At 38.2% G+C, this 25328-nt stretch overlaps 1 protein-coding gene across 1 annotated transcript; it reads right to left on the minus strand.

Moving 5' to 3' along the window:
• Nucleotides 1–22722: 22722 nt before the first annotated feature.
• LOC104093351 (uncharacterized) lies at nt 22723–25328 on the minus strand. The gene is made up of 4 exons (XM_009599081.4): nt 25053–25328; nt 24339–24532; nt 24061–24234; nt 22723–23657 (listed from the first exon to the last, which is right to left on the minus strand). The coding sequence occupies exons 1-4, from the start codon at nt 25265–25267 to the stop codon at nt 22990–22992; spliced, it is 1251 nt and encodes a 416-aa protein (XP_009597376.1). The 5' UTR covers nt 25268–25328; the 3' UTR covers nt 22723–22989.

The following is a 25328-nucleotide window of genomic DNA, read 5'->3' on the forward strand; positions in this document are numbered from 1 at the left end:
TTTTTTCATATTTAGGTTCAGCATTATTTGGTGTTCTTTAGAAGGTTTGTGCCCATCTTCTAGTAAAGTATTATACATACAAATGTGCTGATACCCTTTATGTTTGCAATGGCCCATGAAATTGCAATCTTGCATTCAAAACCTGCAAAAGTTATTCTACCTGCGCATCTAACAAACTAGATGAGATAATAACATGTAAAATGGAGTTAGGCCCCAAGAAAGCATACATGAGATGGGTTGGAAGGGGTTTAAGCTCCAACTTAGGTGGACCTTTCAATTGATGGCTTAACTAGAGGGGTCGTTCTTTCTTCTAAGTGCAAAGGCTCGAATTCGAGCTCTCTTTTCCAGTACCTTTGGCCTTTAAGAGCCAAAATTCACTCAGCCAAGTCCTCACCATCTACCTCTTCTAAGTTCATGTGGCAAGACGTTAGAGGGTCTTTTTCATCAAGTTTCTCATCTTCCTCCTCCAGGATCACATCCATTGCCTTAATTAGAGAGCAATTAGCAAACTCACGGGGTCGCCTCATAAATATTTGTACATTAAATGTTATCTCTTTATTATTTAGTCTCATCTTTAGCTCCACAATTTCACAATCAATTATAACTCTTCCTGTGTCCAAGAAAGGCTGTCATGACCCAAACCTACGTGACCGACACCCGATATACTACCCAATCAAGGTGGACCAACCCGTACAAGAATACTCATCTATATGCCTAATAAATACATGCAAAAGCTATTTTAAAAACACAATTAGTTTAAATGATTAAGATCATACATGAAACATAATCTTTAAATCCACCATTTTCAATAATTGAAAATACATAAAGATAACAATATTTCTTTCATGCATGCAATATGAATAACTCTTAGTTACAACCCAAAATAATGATAATTATCTGGAATCTCTATGGCACAAGGATAAAATAAATACTTGGGACAAACTACAACCAGAAGAAAGTAAGATGAATACAATAGTTACCATGAAATAGAAGTGGTGCCTCACCATATACTTCAAAAAGAGAGTCATCCTAGCCTCATATGCTCATCACATGCCACGTCTCATCCTGAAAATATATAAAGTAAGCGGCTCCCTGGAGAGGGGACCTTGAGGTATGAGTACACCACCATGGTACTCAATAAGTATCATAGATTCTCTCTAACTCGAGTTCCTGGGATAAAGCTTTATAAAACATATGCAATTAACACTTTATATAAAGCAATAAACCATTACACCAGTTCATACTCTATTATTTTAAATAAAAAGATTAGTAAAATATAAATCATGATACAAACTTTTCAAGTAGTTATATCAATCCACGATTCTAATAAAAATCATGCAAAATTATTTTAACTTTATTAAGTCATTGAAATCACTTTCGACTCCTTAGACCTATACATAACAAAATCATCTTTTACCTTTCACCGGGAGTACTATATCATCACCGAAATAAGAAGGTCAACTAGGTTATGTACCTAGCGGCAAGTATCATATATTTTACTTGCTCAGGTCGTCTCATCGTTGTGCTGTACGAATCAACTCAGTCGTGCTAGTAATAGTAAAAAATATCACCCTCTCAACGAGGATGCTCTGCCATAGTCTATACCACAAAGTGGTCACCTACGCCTACATCGGCACGTTTAGTTTCATGACGATGAACACGATATATTTAAAATCAATATCGGTGAACACAAGTAACTACCAAAATATTTAATACTCAAAAAATAGTCGTAGCCAAATAGCCTCAAGTATCTATTTTATCAAATCATGACGTTCATAGTCAATCCAAACCGTTTGAACAAAATCAAATGAGTATCCTTTCTTATTTTATATTAAGCAATTAAAAAATGAGATTTCAATCCTTAAAGGTTTAATAAGTGCTACTTCAAAATATAAAGATTTTAGAAATATTACATTTCTTATTTTATAAAATAAAGGTAACAATAGAACTCAAATGTTTAATCTCTTTATCATCAACATAAGTTTTTAATAAAACTTATAACGTTTGCCTCAAGTGCCATTTGCTAACAAGTTTTTGAAGATAAGATTTTTCAAAACAACATGACACCACTTCATATGCAACATGACTTAAAAATACATGGTGATAATCTTTTCCGCTTGTCCCCACGAGTGCGAATACACATTTATGAACAATCTCATGTATCAATTCAAAATATATGTCTAGAGAAAATCCCTCAAGTACAATAAGTTTTAATCAACTTACCTTAAGTCCAAGCTCCAAAATAGTACTATAAGGCTCCAATTCATTTAGAACTCTCAAACGTCATCAACAAGCCAATATCAATATAACAACTCATATTCATCAATGACATGTTAAGATAACAGCAACTAAGTCAACTAAGTGTTCAACACTTAGGTCCAACTTTACAAGTCTAGTAAAAATTGATATTCCCACCATAGAAGTCGGTTTTTGAGTTTTTAACTATAAATCTCGCATTCCATACGCAACTATACCATATTCAATAATTGAATTGCTCACAAGATTATAAAGAATATCATTTAACTCGTTTTCACCAAATCGATTCTATTCATCATCTTTACCCACTAGTCAATCTTATTCACAATACCCTTTTTAGGGTTCATATCCCAATCCAAACAAACCATAATTTTTACTCCAAATCACCTTTTATATATTTATTTATATACAATAGATGAACATTGAGTAGTGGGATTACCTCATGAAAGCAAATCTTAAAAATCTTCATTTTTGTGTTCTTGGAGGATTTAGAAGAATCTAACAAATTCCACGGTTGAATATTATTACTAGTGGTGTTAATCAACTTGAATTAATATAAAACTTGGATAAAAACCCACCTTGTATGATCTAAGTGAAGCGTTGGTCGAAATCCTCTTCAAAAGCCTCAAAGAACTCCCAAAATTTGACCCCAAATTATCTCTTCCTGACTTGGGGTTATTTATAACCTTCCCAGGTGTGCTTCCGCGCATATGGGACTTAAGCGCGCATCTGGGCGCCCACTTGGGGTAGCCGACTTCTTCAGGTGCACTCTTAGGTGCGCTGCCGCGTAGTCGGGCGCACATCGGAAAATGCTTAGTAAATTGATCATAATTTTGTGTACAAAAGTCCAAACGATCAACGGTTTGAACCGTTGAAAACTAAATTCAAATATCTTTAATTTGATAAGTTAAACCCAGAGCAACTCATTATACACATGGATATATAATAGTTTGAAATTAAGTCATGCTTGAGCACCTTCTTCCTTGTAACAATGAGCACCTTCTTCCTTGTAACAATTTCAACTTGTTCCAAACTACTTTCTCCCACTTCTAAATGTCCTTATAACCCTTCAAACCATGTACAACATAGTTTAACATATCAAGTAGATTTGATTCATAGCCTTTGTCGTTGTTAGCATGTAATTGATATATTTAGCTCTTAATGACCTTCTAATGATGCCTTTAACATTTGAAATTTTTTTGGGGTGCTACATTCTCCCCCACGTAAGATCATTCGTTCTCGAATGAGTTTTCTTGATTTTATTCAATTCCAAAAGTTGAAAACTTAAGCCTTCTTTAACTTACAAATCCTTTAAGGCCTCAAAATTTGACTAACTCTTTTATTTTTTTAAAATTTCGGCAGAGGTTCCTTTGTTTCTAGGCCTATACAAAAAATTTAACTTACCAGTGAAGCACAAGAATATAATATAAAATGCCCCAAATGGATCTTCTCATAACAACGATATCAATAAATAACACAACAACCTCATATGCCTCAATACACCACCAAATAGCCGTTCTCGGCATCACAATAATAAAATATACTATGATGAGGCAAGTCTAGCCACCATAGGAAATAATGAATCAACTACATCAATAAAATGCGCTGAATCTCAACTCATAAGAAAGATAAATATTTACTCATTCGCTCCATGGAATAAACTTAAAATGACAATTATCAAACTTGAAATTTTTAGGAAATAGTCATACTTGCACTCACTAACAAGTGTAATTTTTGAATTTTCAACTTATTGGCCACCCAAGTGGCCTCCTCAACGCCATGACCATGTCATAAAATTTTATTCAAGCAATATCTTTAGTTCCCAACCTATGACCTTGCATATCAAGAATCTCAACATGTTCTTTCTTGTAAGTCAAACTATCATTCACAATATATGAACATGCATACCAAGAAAAAAATAGAATTACCTCTAAGGTTATAACCTTATATTCCACAAGAATCACACTTGTCCTGACTTCAATAAATTTCCATAGTTAGGTAAATAGATGATCGAATATACTAAAGGTAGTTCCAGTGACAATGTAAACTTATTTGTGACCCTCGGCTCTTTATAGAAACCTCATACACCTCAAAGGAGTATGCTTTAACATCTGATCCTCATTACACCTTTTCACGATTCTCTTTTAAGGATACCACGTCATATCTCTTACACCCACATTGTAGGTTACGTCCATCCAAATAATAATTTTTATACTTGAGATATTACATATATATTTTTCTTTCTACATCCATATTAAACTGCGAATTCACTATAATACTTAAAGTGATATTACATAACCCATTCTCTATTTTCTAGCTATTGGCCAAATTCATACTTGGGGATTTTCTGTTATGGCGGAAGATTCTATTTTTTCCATTCACATAAGTAAAATTTTAAAATCATGCCATTTAATACAAGTGTTATTCTTTGATACCTCCATCCATTTGAGACTCTTCCGACTCACAATAATCTGAATCAGTCTAAAATATTCCTTTATTTGTTACACCCTCATACCTAAATAAAGTTTGATAAGTGTGGCTTCTAGTGCGGCCAATCAGATGGTGACACATTTGAGGCCAGGAGGTGGTTAGATGTTTCAGTAGGTTTGCGCTAAATGTCTCACTGGACGCTGTAACCGGGGTGGAGTGACTCATTTTGCATGTGGAGCGGCGGAACTTCCAATGCTTGGTATACATATATAAAGAGAGTAAGGCTCATTTTCTTTCATTCTAGGAGTACTACTCACCATAATTTACCAAAAACGCTCTCACATCTCCTTTGAAGTGTCAAAATAGGCTAAACTGAAGCAGAAAATGATTCTATTAGGATTTAGATTGAAGAAACTTAGAATCGGTTCTGTAACATCTATCGTCTGGTGACATTGATTCTAAAGATTAATTTAAGGCAAAGTTAACCATCATAGAAGAATAGTTAGATCTTCAACAAGGTATGTAGGACAACCTTCTTCATTTTCTGGTAGATTTGGTCTAAGTCTGTCTCTCTCCCTCTCAAGAATTTCTATATTGTAAGAATTTGGTTGATTCTGAATCCCTCTCAATGACATTGTTCTGTTCTTGTATATTCTTGCTGGTAGCATTTGTTTTGAAGTCTATAGTGTTCCCAGTCGGTATCATGTGGTCGGATTGTATGATTTATTCTGAGTTTAAACTTGTTATTCCCAGAAACTGATATTTCATTGCACTTATATATACGTATCTATTTTACCTTACCGAGCCGCGCTATAGTCGGTCGAGTATGATACCTATTGTGCAACCACTGATCAGTTGGGTATGATGAAATATGATACGAGATATTACCAAACCTTTGTGTGGCCGGGTACGATGATGTGTGGTGTGAGATATTACCGACCCCTCCTGTGCCCGGGTATGGAGTGATGAAATATTCCCCCAAAGAGTGGCGAAAGATATATACACACACTAATGCATGTCCCCAATGAGTTGCTTGGTTTTACAAAAGTTTGTATACATTTATGATTCATGGTTTACGGCTCTCATTAATTATGCCCCCAGTGGCTTGTCTTCGGTATTCAAGTTAAAATCACGTACTCATATATCTTATGTTATGACTGTGATATACTTGCTTTCTTAGCGTTACATACTTAGTACATTATCCATATTGATGCCCTTTTCTTGGGGCGCTGTGTTCTTGCCCACATGTATTGGTAGACCCGGTGACGTCCCTTCCCCGTAGGGTATTTTTCTAGCTGATTGGTCGTTGCACTCAACTACTTCAGAGCAGCTGTTCGGAAGTCGTTAGGTATCTAAACACATGTTTTAGTCATTTTGGGTACGATGGAGTCCTGACCCGACCTAGTTGTGTATGTGGATACTTCTTTTGGTACTCTTAGAGGCTTGCAGACTAAAGTTTGACTGTATATAAAAGAATATGTTGTAACCTTATTCAGTACAGTTATGAAAATGTGTAACATGTCCATGTTCTTTTGCAATTCAGTAGTATACATTTTTATTTTGACTGTGGAAGTAACACTTGGCGACCTCGTTGGTCCAGATTTTATGATTGAGGAAGGAATAGAATGGATGTCGGTTCGCACGGGCCTTCGGACATCGTGTGCCAATCACACCTCCTAAGGTTGGGGTATGACAAACTTAGTATCGGAGCAGGTCGTATCCTAGGGAGTCTGCAAGGCATGTCTAGTAGAGTCTTGTTTATGGGTATGTTATGCACTGTTCTTATAAACAGGAGACTACGGGATATTTAGGATGAATACCCTTCTTTCTGATCTAAATTGTGCGATAGAGATGAGTCATAAGAATTCTGTTCTAATCCCCATCTTGTTTATGTTTATAGAAATTCCTACCACGAGATGTCAAGAACTTGTTTAGGGACTAAATGAAGAAGCATGAGAAGGTACTAGCTAGAGTACTCAGCACAGGAGTTCGAGATTTCATAAATTTGGACCCATGATATTTACAAGAACAGATCCCAATGAAGATCCCCATAATTTTCTAGACCAAATGCAGCAGACCTTACGAATTATGTATTCCACTGATACAGAGTGCGTGGAGCTTGCCACATATAGATTGCGGGATATTAAGGTGACTTGGTATGAAACGTGGGAGCGATCTAGGTCACCTCTTGCCCCACCCGTAGGATCGAAGGAGTTTTCTGAAGCCTTTCTGCAGCAGTATTTACCTATCGAGCTCCGCTGAGATAAGAAAGATAGATCTTATGGTTGGATCAGAGCAATATGAGTGTTCGGGAGTACAGTATGCAATTTAACTCCTTATCCAAGTATGCTCCTTTGATTGCACTAGAGATGAGTGATAGAGTATATCGATTTGTAGGTGGTCTAGGAAAACATTTGATCTGAATGCACCACTGTTTCTCTGAGTCCGACTATGGACATTGCTCGTATACAAGCCTATGCACAGAGCTTGGAGGATCGAAAAAGGCAACAACGAGCCGCTCAAGAGCATGATCGGAGCCAACATAAAAGAGCCCGATTTACAGGTGATATGGGAGAGTCACGAGGTGAGTTTAGACCCCTATTTTACCAGTATCCATCTCATTCGGTGGCTAGTGAAACATCACAGTTCTAGGTTTAGCGCCGTGATCGGATCACCTACTCCGGTAAGGGTCAGAATCCCCGAGGACAGAGCTCACAATATAGTGGAGACCCAATTAAAATGAGGCCCTGGTGCCGCATTGTACTCGATGTGGTAGGAATCATTTTGGGCATTGCCGCCAGGGTTCAGATTTGTGCTATTTTATGGAAAGACCTGTCATATCATGCGCTTTTTCTTAACGAGAAATGTGGGTGGTGTAATACCCCCAACGGGATCTGCAATAGCTTTTTCGTCGACAACACATCCACATGAGCAAGGTATGCAACCACCGACGGGAGGAGGTAAAGGTGGAATGTCCAGCCTAGGTGGGCAACAACAGAATCACATCTATGCATTATCAGGTCGTCATAATTTAGAGTCATCACCAGACGTGGTCATAGGCATACTATCGTATTCTTCCTTAATATGTATGCTCTGATAGATCCAGGATCCACTCTGTCATACATTTTCCCATTTGTTTATAGTAAATATGGTAAGGAACTTGAATTGTTACGTCAACCATTTGAAGTGTCCATGATGAGTGAGATCATAGAGCTTTCCCTAACAATGAGTATATGTCATGCTATCACCGTATCACGTATTATGATCGGAAATCTCATTCGTCGAGTGTGAGATGTGCATAGTGGTAGACGAATAAGTTGTGGGTCATTTCAGGTTAGTATTTTTTTTTACCTTTAAGTAAATATCATTGTTATAATATTATTACCTAATATCATAATAATACACTTTTGTCGTCTATTGAAAGAGGCATTATATCTAGTTACCCATCCGCCGGTCACATCAGAGCTCTCTAGTAATGCAGTCTCGATAGGAGATCACCCCAATGATCCTGTTGAGATTTAATTTATTTATTTTACTTTAATATATGTATATGATTTTTTAGCTTCCTTCGGCACCTGTGACGGAGCTGGTAAATTATGACACTCGTCTGTCAGATACATCACAGACATACGAAAGTGCGATTTATTTAGGTGATCCCTCCCAGCATCCTGACGAGGAGCCCATTCAGGGACCCGATGAGATGCATGTTTGACTATAAACATATTTAAGTTGTTCAATATCCGTTCAATATTCGTCAAAAGAATTCGTATTTTTAAAATTTTTTGTAGCTTCCTTCAGTGCCAATGGATTCTTTTGTATATTTGGCTAGCCTTCCAGCCGATTGTCCCGTTGATCGAGATGATTCAGGTAATTTCGATGCTCCTGCTAGTCATGATGATCCAACTACATCGGCTGTGATTATTTCAGTTGAAAAAAACATACAATGACCAAAAAAAGGGAGAAAAGGGTTTGCTCTTTCGGACGATCATGCTGCAGATCACCTCACGACAAAGAGGCGACGAAATAAAGATAACCCTGATATTGTGGGTGGTCGGAAGGATATGCGCTTAAGGCCGACAAATAGGCTAAGGTATAGGGATGTGGGACCCATTAATAGTCTACTAGATTTCTTTTTATATATTACATTAAACCTTATTTTTGAGTAAATATTATTTTATAATTAATCATATTTATTCACTCATATTCATATTATACTAAAAGTGGAAAGACCCGTAAAATTAAATTACTAAAATCTGCATCAAAATTTGAAAGACATTTTTATCCCTCATCAAAGCACTACTCTTATAATACTTACGTATAAAATTGTAAAACACTTCATAATAAATATTATAATATCAAAAAAACAAAAACGTAAAAATGCACTTCATAATGAATAATTAACCGTTTGATAACGCTAAGTCTTTTCAACTACTCTCAATTTTAATAACTACTTAATGGATCTGGTCTCTTGGAAATGTCTTTTACTTTTTATATTACTAGTTAAATTCATTGAGTATCTGCTTATTACGGATAGAAATACTAATAGTTGCATTTGAAAAATATTGTTATTTTGTAAGAACTCTGTAATTTGAGTGGTCGTGTGACATGCCTATTAAATCATTTGCCAATAAGAATGACATATAAAGCAAGCTATCGGAGATGATGGTGCCTTTGGCCCTTTGGACAATCATTTGTGTTGGATAAAACTAGAGGAGCCTATGCCCATTTTGTTTTTGTGTTCAGGCAGATAATTTTCCGCTATGATTTCTTCTAAACTCGAAGAATATAGCTTTCTTACCACATCTGAAGGTGCTTTGGCTTTTGTATCAAGGATAGAATATGCAGGTTTGACCAGTGTGGGAATAGAAACTTCTCATTTTTCACTTTGTAGATTCTGATTATATATATTTTTTATTACTTTTAAGTCTAACTAGAGCCAACAGCGAGAGGTAAGGCAAAATATTCTTCTTCTCTTCCTCTTTCTCTTTTGTTTTTCTTTTTTGATGTTCATTAGATTATGTCATTTTCATTGTTCTAGTTTGTTTAGTTGTAAAATTACCAAATGATAAAGCGAATAGATATTGATATTCTGGCCATTCTGAAAAAAAATCAAGATATTTTGGTCGAAGGAACATAACTTTTTCGTACCTTGATCTTTTAATAGTTAGGTTCTTTATCCCTTCTCCTTTAGTATATGTGCATTGTGAGTGGAAGAAGAGAGTATCATGGAACACCACTTTAAGTTTGAAGTAGATTTTGGAGCTTACAGTACCTATCCTCAAGAAGCTGGTACATATACAATTAACAAGAAAACATAGATTGTTATTAAATGTCGCTTCGCAAAGTAATTGAAGTTTGTACTTCAAACTCTTACTAGCATTGTTATGTTAAATGTTGCTTTGACGACAGTGAAATTTTCTTACAAATGAGCTTAAAAATATTTCTCCATGTTGTCATAATTGTAATATTCTGTTAACTGTACAGCTTGCGACAAGTCTAAAGGTCATAGAATGACCAAAATAATATTGTGAGTAATATCAATACAAGTCAAACACATTACACTACTTTAATTTTTAAGCAAATAGAAAAACCAAACATCCAGATCACAATAAGGTATCCCAACTTTTGAGGTGTAGGTTTTTGTAACGATGTTGTTAGGCAAGTCAATGGTGAACCTCCAATCTTATTATCCATTTTTAACTTTTAACTTAGAAATTATTAGACAAATAAAAATTTAATCTAGAACTCATAGAAACATACGTACTGCTTTACCAAAATAACGAGTACGAATAATACATAAATCACAGTGATAATGATAATGATGATGATAATAATAGTAATAATAATAAGTACAACGGTGAATAACTACTACTAGCCCCCAAAACCCACCCGGAGTCACAAACACAAAGACTCTATAGGATGCTGGGAGTATCCAATTGACCAATTCTCTTTTAGCAATTTGCTCACACCCACCATCGTTCATCAGAAATTGCTTCTTGATGATTCAGTTAGTTGTGATTCTTTTTTCTTTTGCTGCCTCTAATGTATCGAGAATACTTTTTGATGCTTAATTTAGGAAGAATTAACTATAAATTAAAAGGGTGCTCCTTCCTTTGCGCAAAACTTGAAAAAACTAAACTTTGTGGTGCTTTTTATTATACTCCATATCAGTAGTACTAATATTATTAGTATCTATATTATCAGAAACAGTGTTGCTTTTTTACGTCGACAATGGTGCTTAGTTGAGGGGAGTGTACTCCTTTTGGTATTATATATAAAATGTACTGTATATATTTACGAAGAGGCGAAGCAGAGCTTAATATAATACCTCGAAGAAAGTGAGTATTTTAGTTGGATTAGGGGCCAACTCTGTTTTGGAAACGCAAGAAAAAAAAGGAAAACAAGAAAAAAAAAAAAAAAAGGAAAGAGAAAAGAAATTGCGAAAATAGTGACAGAAATACCAATTTGAATCCATTATTGCAAATTAGTGACACTTTCTTCTTTGTGGTATTTCCGTTTGGGTTTTCTTCTTCTTTATTTCTAATACCCATACGGAATAATTTGTAGAACAATATTTAACTCTACCTAATGAAGTGAAAGATAGCAAATTTAAACATAAAATAAGTCCAATTAAAAAAATGAATTTTTTTTATAAGAAAATACAATTATGTTCTGAGAGAAAGTGATAAAAAGGTGATTAGAATTTTCTCCAAATATATTGCACCATCGGCAACAAAATACAATTATATTATTTTTCTCATTCTTTTTTTGCAAAAAAATAAAATAATATATAATCTATACATAGTAATTACAATAACGGCATTGAGGACATATATGAGGCATGATATTTTATTTTTTTCATTGAGCTAACTAAATATGATCAACATTCATTAATGTTTGGAACTTACTTTTTTCAAAAAATTATTTTTAAACTAGTCAAACACATTGTTTAATATGTTAAAATGTTATACTCATTATACGGGTGCACACGCAACGCGCGTGTTTAAACTAGTACTTTAATTTACATAAATATACCATACTTCTTTTACAAAAACACATATTACAATAAATAATAAATAACACATTATATATGAAATAGTTAAAGTGTGAATACTACGTAATACATAAATAAAAACTGAAAACAAACAAAGTTACTATCATATATTATTCTCTGCTTCATCCACTGAAATTTTTCTTGCAACCGATTTTTTTCTTCTTCAGCTTCTTTCAGTTTCTCCTTCAATACCTAACCTCATTTTCAGTATTATAATATTTTTCTTCGAGCTTGCTATCTTCTTTTCGTACATTCTGGACTCTCCAGTGCCTTTCAAAAGTTCTAACGCCACTGATTTGTATTATTCCAGCTGAAAGTGTTCATTGTACCACTCGCGCGCGCACGCGCGCGCACACATATATATATATATATATATATATATATATATATATATATATATATATATATAGCGACAATCAATGTATCAGCTTCTAGAATAATTATTATAACAATAAAACATAAATACGCATATTCATTACTCATATAATATTTACAAATTCAACTTTTGCGACCAGAATTGGAGGGGGCCCATGAAGGCATCAAAATTGCATGCTTTCCACAGAAGCACCTAAGAACTGGTGTTGAAAACCTAGGATTCTAAATTTTATGAATAATGGTGAGAATAGCAGAGAAGTGGCATATTTATGGAAAAACTGGAACATATAGTACAAAGGGGTATTCAAAACCGAACAGAAACCGAAAACCAAATCGAAATCGAAGCTTAATGGCTTATTGGTATCGGGTTAACGGTTTAACGGATGGGGAACGAATTGAATTTTTTTTATTAACGGCTTATCGGTTTGGGGGCGGATTATTCAATTTCTTAACGGATAATCCGTTAACCCGTTAATAATATTTCTTAACGGATAATCCGTTAACCCGTTAAGAATATATATATATATATATTAAATATCAAAAACCCTTCCACTTCTTCTAGTACTTTATCTCTAAGTTCTAACGCCTAATTCCTAAATAATCAGAACCTTAACGCCTAAACTTCAACCACCAGCAGAATTATGGTTCTCTTTATTCGACCATAATTCAACCAGCTTCAGTAGAAATTCAACCAGCACTCCAACAGCCACCCGCAATACTCTATCCCGTCGACTTTCAGGCTTCCAGCACTCTATCTTAGTGCCCTAGTATGAAGAGCAAGCTCATATTTTTGTTTTTTAAAATTATAAATATAGCTCCAGCACATCCTTTGTGTTAATTATTAATATATTGTTATCTTTCTAAGAGAGATGAACAAGAAACAAAGGGAAGGACCGCACGTTTATTGTAATGTTGCTTCGTTTGTGATATGAATAAATTAATAAAAGCTTAGATGCCATTATATTTAATGAGCTAAACTACTGAAATTGTTCCTTTGCATCTAAACCCAGGCAATCACATAGTTATCTCAATAAAATTTGATATCCTTGTATGATCCACGTTATAGCTAGCAAGAGTTACAGTGGCATATCCATTAGAACTACTTTTTCCTTAATTACATCATATCATAGTCTGCTTTGGGATGTAATATAGACTATAATGTGTTCTGCTTTTTTCACTCTACACCACATGACACACTACATTCTTATGTAGGCGTTAACAGACATGTATGTCTGGACTCAATGTGTAATTTTCTATTCTGAATTTGTATGCTAGACGGTCAACAAACAATTAATGCACGCAATATAGATTGAATTAGGCCGATAAACTGCCCGATAAGAGCTAAACCGATACTAATCCGCCTGATATCTTATCGGATGGCTAGCGGATTAATACATTTAAAAGCCGATAACCGTTAAGCCAAACCGTTAAGAGTAATTAACTGCCCAATCCGTCCGATAAGCAGCCCTAATAGTACGTGTCACAATCCCAATTTTTCACCTTAGGATGTCGTGATGACACCTAATCTTTAACACTAGGTAAGCCTAACATGTGCTGAGTTAATAACAAAATTGAACTATTTAAACATTAATCATAAACTAGTAAATGACATACTTAGCCGCAAACGGCCAATAGTTATACATTTTCCAAAACCGGTAGTACGGAGTCATAAGCTCTACTGAAATACACTAGACTTTCTAAATACAATACTGTTTTGAATTACAATTTAACAGTAGCATAATGAAGTAAGATGGTGACTCCGAGGCCTGAGAACATCAAGCAGGTATACCTTGAAATCTCTCACCACACAGACGCAATTCTCAACAACACAATCAGAATACCTGGATCTGCACAAAAATATGCAGAAGCGTAGCATCAGTACATCACAACGGTACCGAGTAAGTATCAAGCCTAACCTCGGTAGAGTAGTGGCGAGGCCAGGTCAAGGCACCTACTAGACATAAAAACTTGTTCAAGATATACATAAAGCTAACAATGGAAAGAGCATCACTGTAAGACTAACGGCGGAAAGATTCTTGATTTACAACCAACAATAAAGTAATAAAAATACAAATGGCAGCAAGTAGTAAACCAGAAATAAAGAAACAACATAATCAGAAAGCCGATGAGATATGAATGACCTCAAATAAGAAAAAATGGATGACAACTCAAATAATCAACTCGCTCCCAACGTATGGACTTACAACAAGAATTACCCCCGAGGCACCACAAATCATGAACCCAAATTTTCAAATCTTACACATAGTACCTCCTACCCACAATAACAATCACCTTCACATGGAAAAGACCACGTGCTACCATGTACATTGCAACCGTGACAAATATTAATTAAAATGATCGAGAGATATATTTAAACACTATAAAGCATAATAACAATCTTGAATAAAGTAAAGCGTCAAATAAAATAATGAGTGTATTTTAGAAATCCAATAAAGTAAAAGAAGATACAATTTATACAAAATAGAGTAGCATATGGGTTTAGTTTAGAAATCAATAAAATTGAATAAAATATAATATTTAAACAAAGCAAAAGATCAATTAAATTAACGAATCAAATATAGAATTTGTTAAAAGAAAAACGTGATAACAAATTTAAGTAAAGTGGACATCAAACAGGGTGATGAGTATAATTTGAGAACCCAATTATAGTAAAAATGTAATAACCATTTAAAACAATAAGGCACCTAGAGAGATAACGAGTTCTATCTTAAGAGAGGCATAGAATAAAGCATGCTAAGAAAATTATCTTATTTAAACTGTTATGTTACAACATCTCAACAGAATATGATAAAATGATTCCACGCAATTAAATTCACATTGACAATCAATTTGCCGAGTTACAACGGAGGCACAAATTGGCATGTTAAAGCAATACAACTGATCACGTAGAATGCATGACTTACACAAGAAGCCACAATCATTCCAACATCGGATGAATGATTGAAGAAAGAACAATAACCACGGATGAATGATTGAAGAAAGAACAATAACCATTCCAATCAATAAGTCGTTCCAACATAGAATGCACAATAAGAATCACAACCGAGGTACCACCTCGCTTCCGTATTTTATAATTTTAATCACAGTCTTTCCTTATATCACTGCGTGAGCCTTACATTTAGTTTTGAAAATTATTTTTTCTGAAATAGCTACACACATTTTAGCCTACCTTATCTCACCGCGTGACTTCAAGTAGTTTCCTTACTAGCAACACACGTATCAAACCCACCTTATCTCACTGCATGCATATCAACCCCTAGCCTTATACCACCGCATGCGTATCAATATCACAATACAACTCGCACCACAAGTTCCCATATACCATAACTTGCCAAAAAGTTAATAATACCAATGTTTTCATAATAAATAGCCCATGATTCAACCACAATGTGTACAAAATTTTTAACAATAACAAAATGAATGATAATTCCCAACAAGGAAAGATATCTCAACAATTAACAACTTCACCTCAATGTGATTACGGTTTTTACAACTTCAACACCAATAACTCAACAAGATGATATTCCATGAAATAACAACTTCAATTAAAAGTGACTCAACAATTAAAGAGGTATCAAGATAATAAGGAAGGCAATAACTTCAATTAAAGCATATAAGAGCAAAATAACAAGTAAGAGGTAGAACAAGTGCTAACAACGTCAAATAGAGTATGTAAGAGTAGATTAACACATGTAAGAATAGATTAACAATAAGATATATAACATGTTATGACAATTCAATTAAAGACATGAAAAGAGTCTAAATAACCTAAACCGGTCAAATACCACATATAGCCTGTGTACGCACTCGTCACCTCGCGTACACGTCATTCACATAACACAAATAGTACAATTAACCCAAATCCTAAGGGGTAGTTTTCCCACACATAATTAGGCAAGATACTTACCTCAATTAGGCCAAATCAACACTCAAAAATAGCTTTCTCTTTGAAATTCGCCTCCGCACGGCTCAAATCTAACCAAAACGACTTAATAACATCAAATAATGCAAGAGAAACTAATTATAATAGATAAAGCTATGATCTTTACACATTTCTTCAAAAGTCAATCCCGGATCCGTCCGGTCGAAATCTGGGTCCAAGGATAGATTCCGACTACCCATAACCCCATGAGTCCATATATGTGTTTTGTTTTCAAATCCGAGTCCAAATCGACTCTCAAAACTCAAATTTTTATTTTTCAAAACTTTGACAAAAATTCCCAAATTTCCTCTTTGATTCTCATAAATTTGATATTAAATCTAGTGTATAATCATGAAATATAGTTGAAAATTGATTTAAATCACTTAACCAATAGTTTGGTATGAAAAAACTCTCCACAAAATCGCCTTTCACCGAGTCTAGGGCTCAAAAGGTGATAAAATGAGACCAAGTCCCGAAATACAAATCTTTAACCAGCCTCAGATATCGCATTTGCGACCTGGGATTCGCAAATGAGGAACCACAATCGCAAAAGCGAATACCAATCCAACCTGATGAAGTCGCAAATGCGACATAAGTCTCGCAAATGCAAGCACTGGAGCCTTCGCAAAAGCGACGGGAAATGTCGCAAATACGGAACTTGTCCTTCCCAGGTGCCATCGCAAATGCGATGGAAATGTTCGCAAATGCGAAACCCTTATTCCCAACTCATCATCGCAAAAGCGAGAAGGATCTCGCAAATGCGATAAAAACCTTGAGAAAGCGAGAACAGAGCACGAGAACGAGTTGAACTTTCTACAAAACTCTCCAAAACGCGTCTGAAACTCACCCGAGCTCTCGGGGCTCCACACCGAACATCAACACAAGTCTAAAAGCATAATACGAACTCGCACGCACAATCAAACCATCAAAATAACATCCGAAACTATGAATCAAGCCTCCAAAACACATGAAATCTACATGAAACTCAAGAACTTTTAAAACACAAACGCGCGTCTGATTCCTATCAAATCAACTCGGAATGATGCCAAAACTTTGCAAACAAGTTCCAAATAACATAACGGACTTATCCCAAGTCCCAAAACTAAAATCTGAACCCGATAGCCATAAAGTCAAACCATGATCTAACTTAGAAAAATTCTAAACCTTCAAATTGCCAACTTCTAGCAAATCAAGTCAAATCAATCTAGGGACCTCCAAATTCGATTCCAGGTATACGCCCAAGTCCAAATCACGATACGAACCTATTAGAGCCATCAAAACACAGATCCGAGATCAAATATGCAAAAGGTCAAACTTGGTCAACTCTTCCAATCTTAAAACTCTAAAATGAGTACCATCCTTCCATATCAACTCCGAAAAGCACGAAAATTGAAACCAACCATACACGCTAGTCATAATATACGATGTGAAGCTACTCGAGACCTTAAACCAGAATTGCATTCGGATGCTCAAAATAACCGGTTAGATCGTTACAACATGATATGTATGCGTTATATGCCCTTGGACAAGGCTAACAGCCGTTTGGCTGGGCCGTTAGCCCAGACACATATAGCGCATACACCATATGTAATTAATGTCATGGGATGCTTTCCATCATCGACCCATGACCCCTTGGACGCGCCCCGTGGCATCCCGACAAGCCTCCCAACGCCTAGCGCCACGGTCATGGGCTGCTTTCTATCATCGACCCATGACCTCTTGGACGCGCCCCGTGGCGTCCCGGCAAGCCTCCCAACGCCTAGCGCCATGGTCGGCCCCGTGGTCTCGGCAGCGCCAAGTGACAAGCGAGCATGCGCCTCTGTCGCCCCACCGACAATCAGTGCCAGCGCCCAGCGGCTGGCGAATACCATCAGCGCCGCGTGCACCGACAATGCTACACGCGCTGAACCAATGCCAAGCACCAGTGCCCCGCCGCTGGCAGATCCAAATAGTGCCGCGCGCGCCCACATCAATGCGCGCGCAGACCCTGATGCTCAAGACAAAGTTGCTGCCACCGGACTTGCTTCCATAGAAGACTAAGTCCTTTTCATTGTAATTATAGAGTAGTTTTACTTCATTCATTTTCAGTGTGCTTCTACAGCTTTCTTAGGTCAACTCATGTAACCTTGGTTTATTTTTTTAAGCATTATTAAGGGGGACCAAAGCATTCAAACATTCAAGCATTCAAACAATTCTCTGTACTGGTGTCTCTCCCCCCGACACCGCATTACATCTTGTAATAGCTTTCATCATCATCAATACAATCATCAGCTTTCATCATCAATTGCTCATTTTTCGCTGCTCAATTGCTCACGATATTGGTTTTCCCGTACGGCACTGACAATCTAATCTAGCTTACGGCGAGGACCTCAGTTGGCGCATAGCAACCGCACTGACATCGGTTGCTTAGCCTTACGTTGCCCTTCCAAGGAACTTCAGGAAGGCGCCGCGTAACAGTTGGTTTCAGAGCCTAGGCTCGACATCGGACGAGGGAACTCATTGCCATCATCATCACCATTTCTGACCATGGTGAATTACGGGGATCGCATCACGACCCTAGAAGAGACGGTTGACGCATTACGGCCCATCGTGCGTACGTTGCCTGATCTAAAAACGAGCCTAGTGCAAAGGTTGGAGGACCTGGACCGCAGAATGCGGCAGGCCGAAGTTGACATAGCAAACATCAGTTAAGACTCTAAGGAAGATCGGCAAATGGCTGCCGTAGAGGCAACCAAAATTCATGGCCAATTCGAGGACCTCCAACAGGAGCGTGCCGAGGATTTAGCCCATCGGGAACTAGAGGCAGACAGACTGACCGTCATGCAGCAAACCATAGACAACTTGACAGGCCAGCTCAATGTTGTCAATGCTGCCCTTCAAAGCCTGCTCAAAGGAGGCGAAAACCATATCAGGGGTGCCATGAACATTGCCCCCATGCCACAAAAGCTGAAAATTCCGGAGCCCAAGCCATACAACGGAGCCCGGGATGCTAAAGAAGTGGAAAACTTCATCTTCGACATCGAACAATACTTCGATGCCGTTGGACAGTTGGAGGAATCCAAGAAGGTAGCAACTGCTGCCATGTATCTTCAAGGTGATGCAAAACTCTGGTGGCGAGTCAAATACGAAGCCATCAGGGCCGGTGAAGATACTCTCCAGACATGGGCAGAACTGAAGGCCGCCATACGCCTGCAGTTCTTCCCCAAAAATGTGGAATACAATGCACAGAGAAAGTTGCGTGAACTCCGCCACACCAGGTCGGTGCGGGACTACGTGCGTGAATTCTTCGCACTCATGCTAAACATACGGGATATGGGGGACAAAGATAAATTGTTCGCATTCATAGAAGGTTTGAAACCTCATGCTCGTATGGAGCTGCAAAGACAACGGGTTGATACCCTACCCAAGGCCATTCAAGCTGCAGAGTGCCTTGGGGATTACCAGTTGGAAACTCAAAAGGATAGGCCCCAGCCGCCTGTCTGAGGGAGATACAACGGGAGCCAACCTAGCAATGGTGGCCCCAACAGAAACGGAGGAGATCGAGGTGCATCCAAATCTAAGACTCCTTCCTCAAGCAGCAACACTGCTGCATCAGTCAACAACCATCAGGGGAGAAAGCCCCCATCAGAATGCTGTCATTGCGGCGGGGAACATTGGAACAATCAATGCCCCAATACACAAATTAATGCTCCACAAACTATTGACGACGATGAGTCAGATCAGGACGGCTCAGCCGACGAAGAACAGGTAGGGGCCTTCAACGCATTTGTTGGCTCTATTCATGATACCTTGGCGGGAACCAGTGCTGGCAACCCCAAGAAGAAGGTATTCCCAATCGACAAGAAAGGGAAAGGAAAGGCGGACGAGAGGCCTCCCACATCACAAAAGAGGACCTTAATGTTCGTTGACATGAAAGTAAATGGCAGACCTATTCGGGCATTGATAGACACGGGTGCTAGCCACAACTACCTGGCCTCAACTCAGGTGCAACGCCTCGGTCTAGCAGTGCAAAAATGCAAGGGTCGTGTCAAGGCTATCAACTCTCTATCTCAGCAAGTGAGTGGAATAGCCAAAGAAGCGCCAATCCAGCTTGGCCCATACAAGGGAATATTCGACCTACGCATAGCTATCATCGATGACTTCGAACTGATAGTGGGATTGGAATTCCTCAGGCAGACCAACACCATCCCGGTACCATATGCCAACATGCTTCTAATGATGGGAGACAACAGGGCCAAACCCCACACCATACCGTGCATATCCAAGAAGATGGCCGTTGGAAACATTACGGCCATGCAGTTTAAGGAGGGAACCAATAGACCTAAACCCACGGTTCCGGCTGCCCTCAACATCATCAAACAGACATCACATCATCGGGGTCCAACAGCTCATGGCGCCCCTCATTGTGTGAAGACTTGTCAAGCATTCCCAAAGGACAAGTCGGATCACTCAGCACAAGTGGGACTTTTGGAGCCGCTACCTGTCCCACAGAGACCTTGGGAAAGCATTTCCCTGAATTTCATCACAGGATTACCCAAGGTCGGAAATCATGCAACCATCATGGTGGTAGTAGACCAGTTTTCCAAGTATGCTACCTTCATCACAGCCCCACAGAACATATCAGCAGAAGATACAGCTCGACTCTTCTTCTCTCATGTTGTCAAACATTGGGGTATGCCCAGCAACATCATTAGTGATTGCGACCCACGCTTCACTAGCAAGTTTTGGACCCAACTCTTCAGTTGCCTCGGATCCAAATTGAGTTACAACTCAAACCATCATCGTCAGTAAACATATGATCAAACAGACCGGTTCAATGACATGCTGGAGGAATATCTCCGCCAATTTGCAACCGGGTCACAAACACATTGGGTGAAGCTTCTGGATGCTGCTCAGCTGTGTTTCAATTCACAAAAGTGTGCCCATACAAACAAAAGCGCTTTTGAAATTGTTACCGGACAACAACCGCTACTCCCACAAAATGTGAATGCACCAGACATGCCATCATCTCATCGAGCTGCCAGTTTCTCTACAGAATGGGAACAAACTTTGAAGATAGTGCGGAGCTATCTTGTCAATGGCCAAGACAGGGCAACGAGGCATGCCGAACAAAACTGTCGCTTTGCCCAACATCAAGCAGGGGACAAAGTGATGGTAAGAACCCCGAGGCGGAACTTATTTGCAAAGAGGACCCAAGATCCTCGCCTATTGCCAAGCTACATCGGGCCTTTTTCCATTGAAAGGCGCATCGAGAAATCCACATACCAGCTGAACACACCAGCCTGGTGAAAAATCCATCCAGTCTTCCATGTCAGCCGCCTCAGGCCATTTCAGAAATGCATGGAAGATCATTCAGAAAGACATCTCACAACACCGAGGGGAACAGACCTCCCAGCCAACAAGAGCCTGAACAATCATCATCCTCCGACAGGTAAGGCTCCGAGGACGTCGCCAACTCAGGTGGGGGAGAATGTCATGGGCTGCTTTCCATCATCGACCCATGACCCCTTGGACGCGCCCCGTGGCGTCCCGGCAAACCTCCCAACGCCTAGCGCCACGGTCATGGGCTGCTTTCCATCATCGACCCATGACCCCTTGGACACGCCCCGTGGCGTCCCGGCAAGCCTCCCAACGCCTAGCACCACGGTCGGCCCCGTGGTCTCGGCAGCGCCAAGTGACAAGCGAGCATGCGCCTTTGTCGCCCCACCGACAATCAGTGCCAGCGCCCAGCGGCTGGCGAATGCCATCAGCGCCGCGCGCACCGACAATGCCGCGCGCGCAGACCCAATGCCAAGCACCAGCGCCCCGCCGCTGGCAGATCCAAATAGTGCCGCGCGCGCCCACAACAATGCGCGCGCAGACCCTGATGCTCAAGACAAAGTTGCTGCCATCGGACTTGCTTCCATAGAAGACTAAGTCCTTTTCATTGTAATTATAGAGTAGTTTTACTTCATTCATTTTCAATGTGCTTCTACAGCTTTCTTAGGTCAACTCATGTAACTTTGGTTTTTTTTTTTTAAGCATTATTAAGGGGGACCAAAGCATTCAAACAATTCTCTGTACTGGTGTCTCTCCCCCCCGACACCGCATTGCATCTTGTAATAGCTTTCATCATCATCAATACAATCATCAGCTTTCATCATCAATTACTCATTTTCCGCTGCTCAATTGCTCACGACATTGGTTTTCCCGTACGGTACTGACAATCTAGTCTAGCGTACGGCGAGGACCTCAGTTGGCGCATAGCAACCGCACTGACATCGGTTGCTTAGCCTTACGTCACCCTTCCAAGGAACTTCAGGAAGGCGTCGCGTAACAGTAATTATGTAATTATTTTTTTTACCTTATTTTTGTTGCTCAGAGTTAAATTGTGCGTTATTTTGGTTCCGAACTCTTTAATTGATTGGACTCTCGACTAGATTTCTTTTGAATTATGACCATACCCTTTTTTTGCATTTCGTAAATAAATAGTCAATCAAGTACATCTCAACTTCAAATTAAGTCTATTCAAGTCCATATCTTTCCAATACTAAATAAAACATTCAAATGATTTATCAGACTCAAATTATTTTTACACTAACCGTTAACCTATCACAACTCTCTTATTTTATCCAAGTTTAAAAATGTTTGGACTTTGCAAAAGGAACATAAACAAAGTTAACTGTAAAGTAATGGAATGGTAGTACATGAAAAATGATACAGTACTAGGAAAAGGCAGTTCAATGACTAATAGATAGATTTCATGTTGGAAGAACAAAAAGCTGAGAAATCTTTTAGCTCAGTTTTGTAAGTTTAGGTTACTTACAGAGGAGACATAAACCTACTTTAGCATGTCAATATACAGTTCTTAATGGCAGCAGTTAATTACTGTAATATCCACAGAAAGCTTCTCGTCATGCACACCATATTAACCTCGAGATCCTGCTTATGATCACACATTTCCAAGTGCCCTTATTAACTTGGTGAATATGTCTTTCACAGGGACACATGTAACATAAGGCAGAGTCATGTCATCTTTTGCAGCATTCTTGTCACCTACATCATGGTTGCACTTTTGTCCATCGCCACGAAAGAATGTTCTTGGTCCGTTGTTTGACATGTTCGGCTTCTTAGATGCAGAAGAGGTTGTGTAACAGACAGGAGTTCTCTTTGATGTTGTCCAAACAAGTTGAGGCATTCTTCTCTTGTATTTCAGCTGATCCGAGCTCCCTTTCTTAACAAGAATTATTTCAGAACTATCATCTAATACTTCTATGTTGATGGGGTGCCCTACGATTGCCTTTCCGTTTAATCTACTCATTAAAGAAACAAGAGGAGTAGGCTCTCCTCTATAGGTGCCTTGAACTGTCATATCCACATCTATTAATGTCTTCCGCGTGCACGTGGTGAACTTTGAACTAAGGCTTTGGCTGCTGGCTTCCTCTGTGAGAGAGTTCCCTGGACTAGGCCGAGAGTTGTGATTGAAATCCCGTGACAAGGTTTCAAATGATTCACTACTTCTTTCAACTGATCTGCTCCTACAATGTTGATTATGCATTTTCCTTTTGTTGACTGCTGGACGACTGAAGCTCATCTTTTTTGGTCGCAATGTATAGTAACCTGAAGATGTCTCCATATGTAATTTACTACAATGATTGTTAAACATAAATCATATGATGTTAAGGGATATTCTATGATGCAAAATTTTCTAGAATTGAAGTCACCAGTTAGTTGCCTTAGCTATTTCACTGGTGGGCATTATTATTATTGAATAGAAATATAAGGCACAATCATTACGTACTTAAATATATGAGAAAGACAAGAAGTTAGATTATCATTAGAAGGATTATACAGATGCATGTACACAGCTCCATAAGACCGATTATACAGCTCCAGCTAGAGATGAATCTAATTAAGTAAAGACAGATAGAGCTTCCTCAAATGTACAATCATGTAAGATGATGTTTCAAAACCATAAACAAAAGGATCAAACAAAGAAGCAGAGGAGAGGATAAACATTAACCTGCAGATGCAGTTGTCTCACTCTTCAAGGAACTCGTGGACTTGGAAGATGAATGATTACTATTAGAGGCGGGAATTATCTTTGATGATTGAGAATGAACTGATTTCTCCAAAAATGGTATAGCACATCTGTTTCTCTTTGTTCTCTCGACACTTTCTCCATATGTTTCACCATCTTTATATCCAGAAACAAGTAGTGTAAGAGGTCAAATAACTGAAATTTTACCAATTACTAGTAACGAGGAATTGGCAGTCTAGTATATATATGTGTGGCAATACCTGGCATTTTCAGTTTCTCCTGTTGTTGCTTCTCAAGTTGAAGAGCATGAAGAATTGCATCTTCTCGTAGTGCATACTTGAGCTTTTTATTATACATATAAACCTTGGATGATTCGGCCTTTTTGATACAATCATCAAACTCGCCACATCGAAATGCCTTTACGCGACTGGACTTCTCCAGGTTGTACCAGTACCTGATAGTAATTAGTTACACACTAACATGATTTGCTGATCCTAAATCAACAAAATATTATTAGGCATAGTTTTATCCTTTTCTCTGCTTCCTAGGTGCTCAAGAAGCTGTACACGAATCCAATTTACAAAAAACATCAACAAAATAAAACCACAAGAGAATTACAATACAAACTACGCTCAAGTTAAGCTGCAAAAGAGAAGTTTCTATGATTAGGACACAAAGGCCACAATTCCATTTCATAACATTATTGCTTATTGTCTAAGAAGCAAAACAAAATAACATTTATCCCTCATTTCTTGAACATAAAAACATTCAAGGAAATGGTAAAACGAGAAATTATGCTCTCTTTATTCTTATTTTTTTAGCAGCAAAAGGCAGCTGTTCATGTAAAAACTTAATATAATACCTTAATGTTTTTCTAATTTTTACCAAGTAAAAACAAAGGGGTACTCAAGAATTTCATATTGCAGCTTCTAACAACACAGAAAGCACACAAAAAATAAGGAGATAAGACATACACAGAAGCATTATCTCGACCAAGAAGCTTGATGGGAAATCTTGAACTGAAACTATTAGGAGAAACAATCCCAGTAGTTGAGATTTCATTGTTACACAGTATTTTCCCTGGCCACCATGTTCCATTTTTCCTCTGCACCCAAACTATACTTCCTGCGCTGCAGGTTTTTTCTCCCATTTTTCTCTTCTGAAAACCACAAAATGCACAAGATTTCATAAGTTTATCCTTTAGCTTGGTTTTACTACTACTTCATCATTATCATAAAGAAAGTTGCAGA

Source organism: Nicotiana tomentosiformis, chromosome 8 (genome assembly GCF_000390325.3).
Source record: "Nicotiana tomentosiformis chromosome 8, ASM39032v3, whole genome shotgun sequence".
Taxonomy (NCBI): Eukaryota; Viridiplantae; Streptophyta; class Magnoliopsida; order Solanales; family Solanaceae; genus Nicotiana; species Nicotiana tomentosiformis.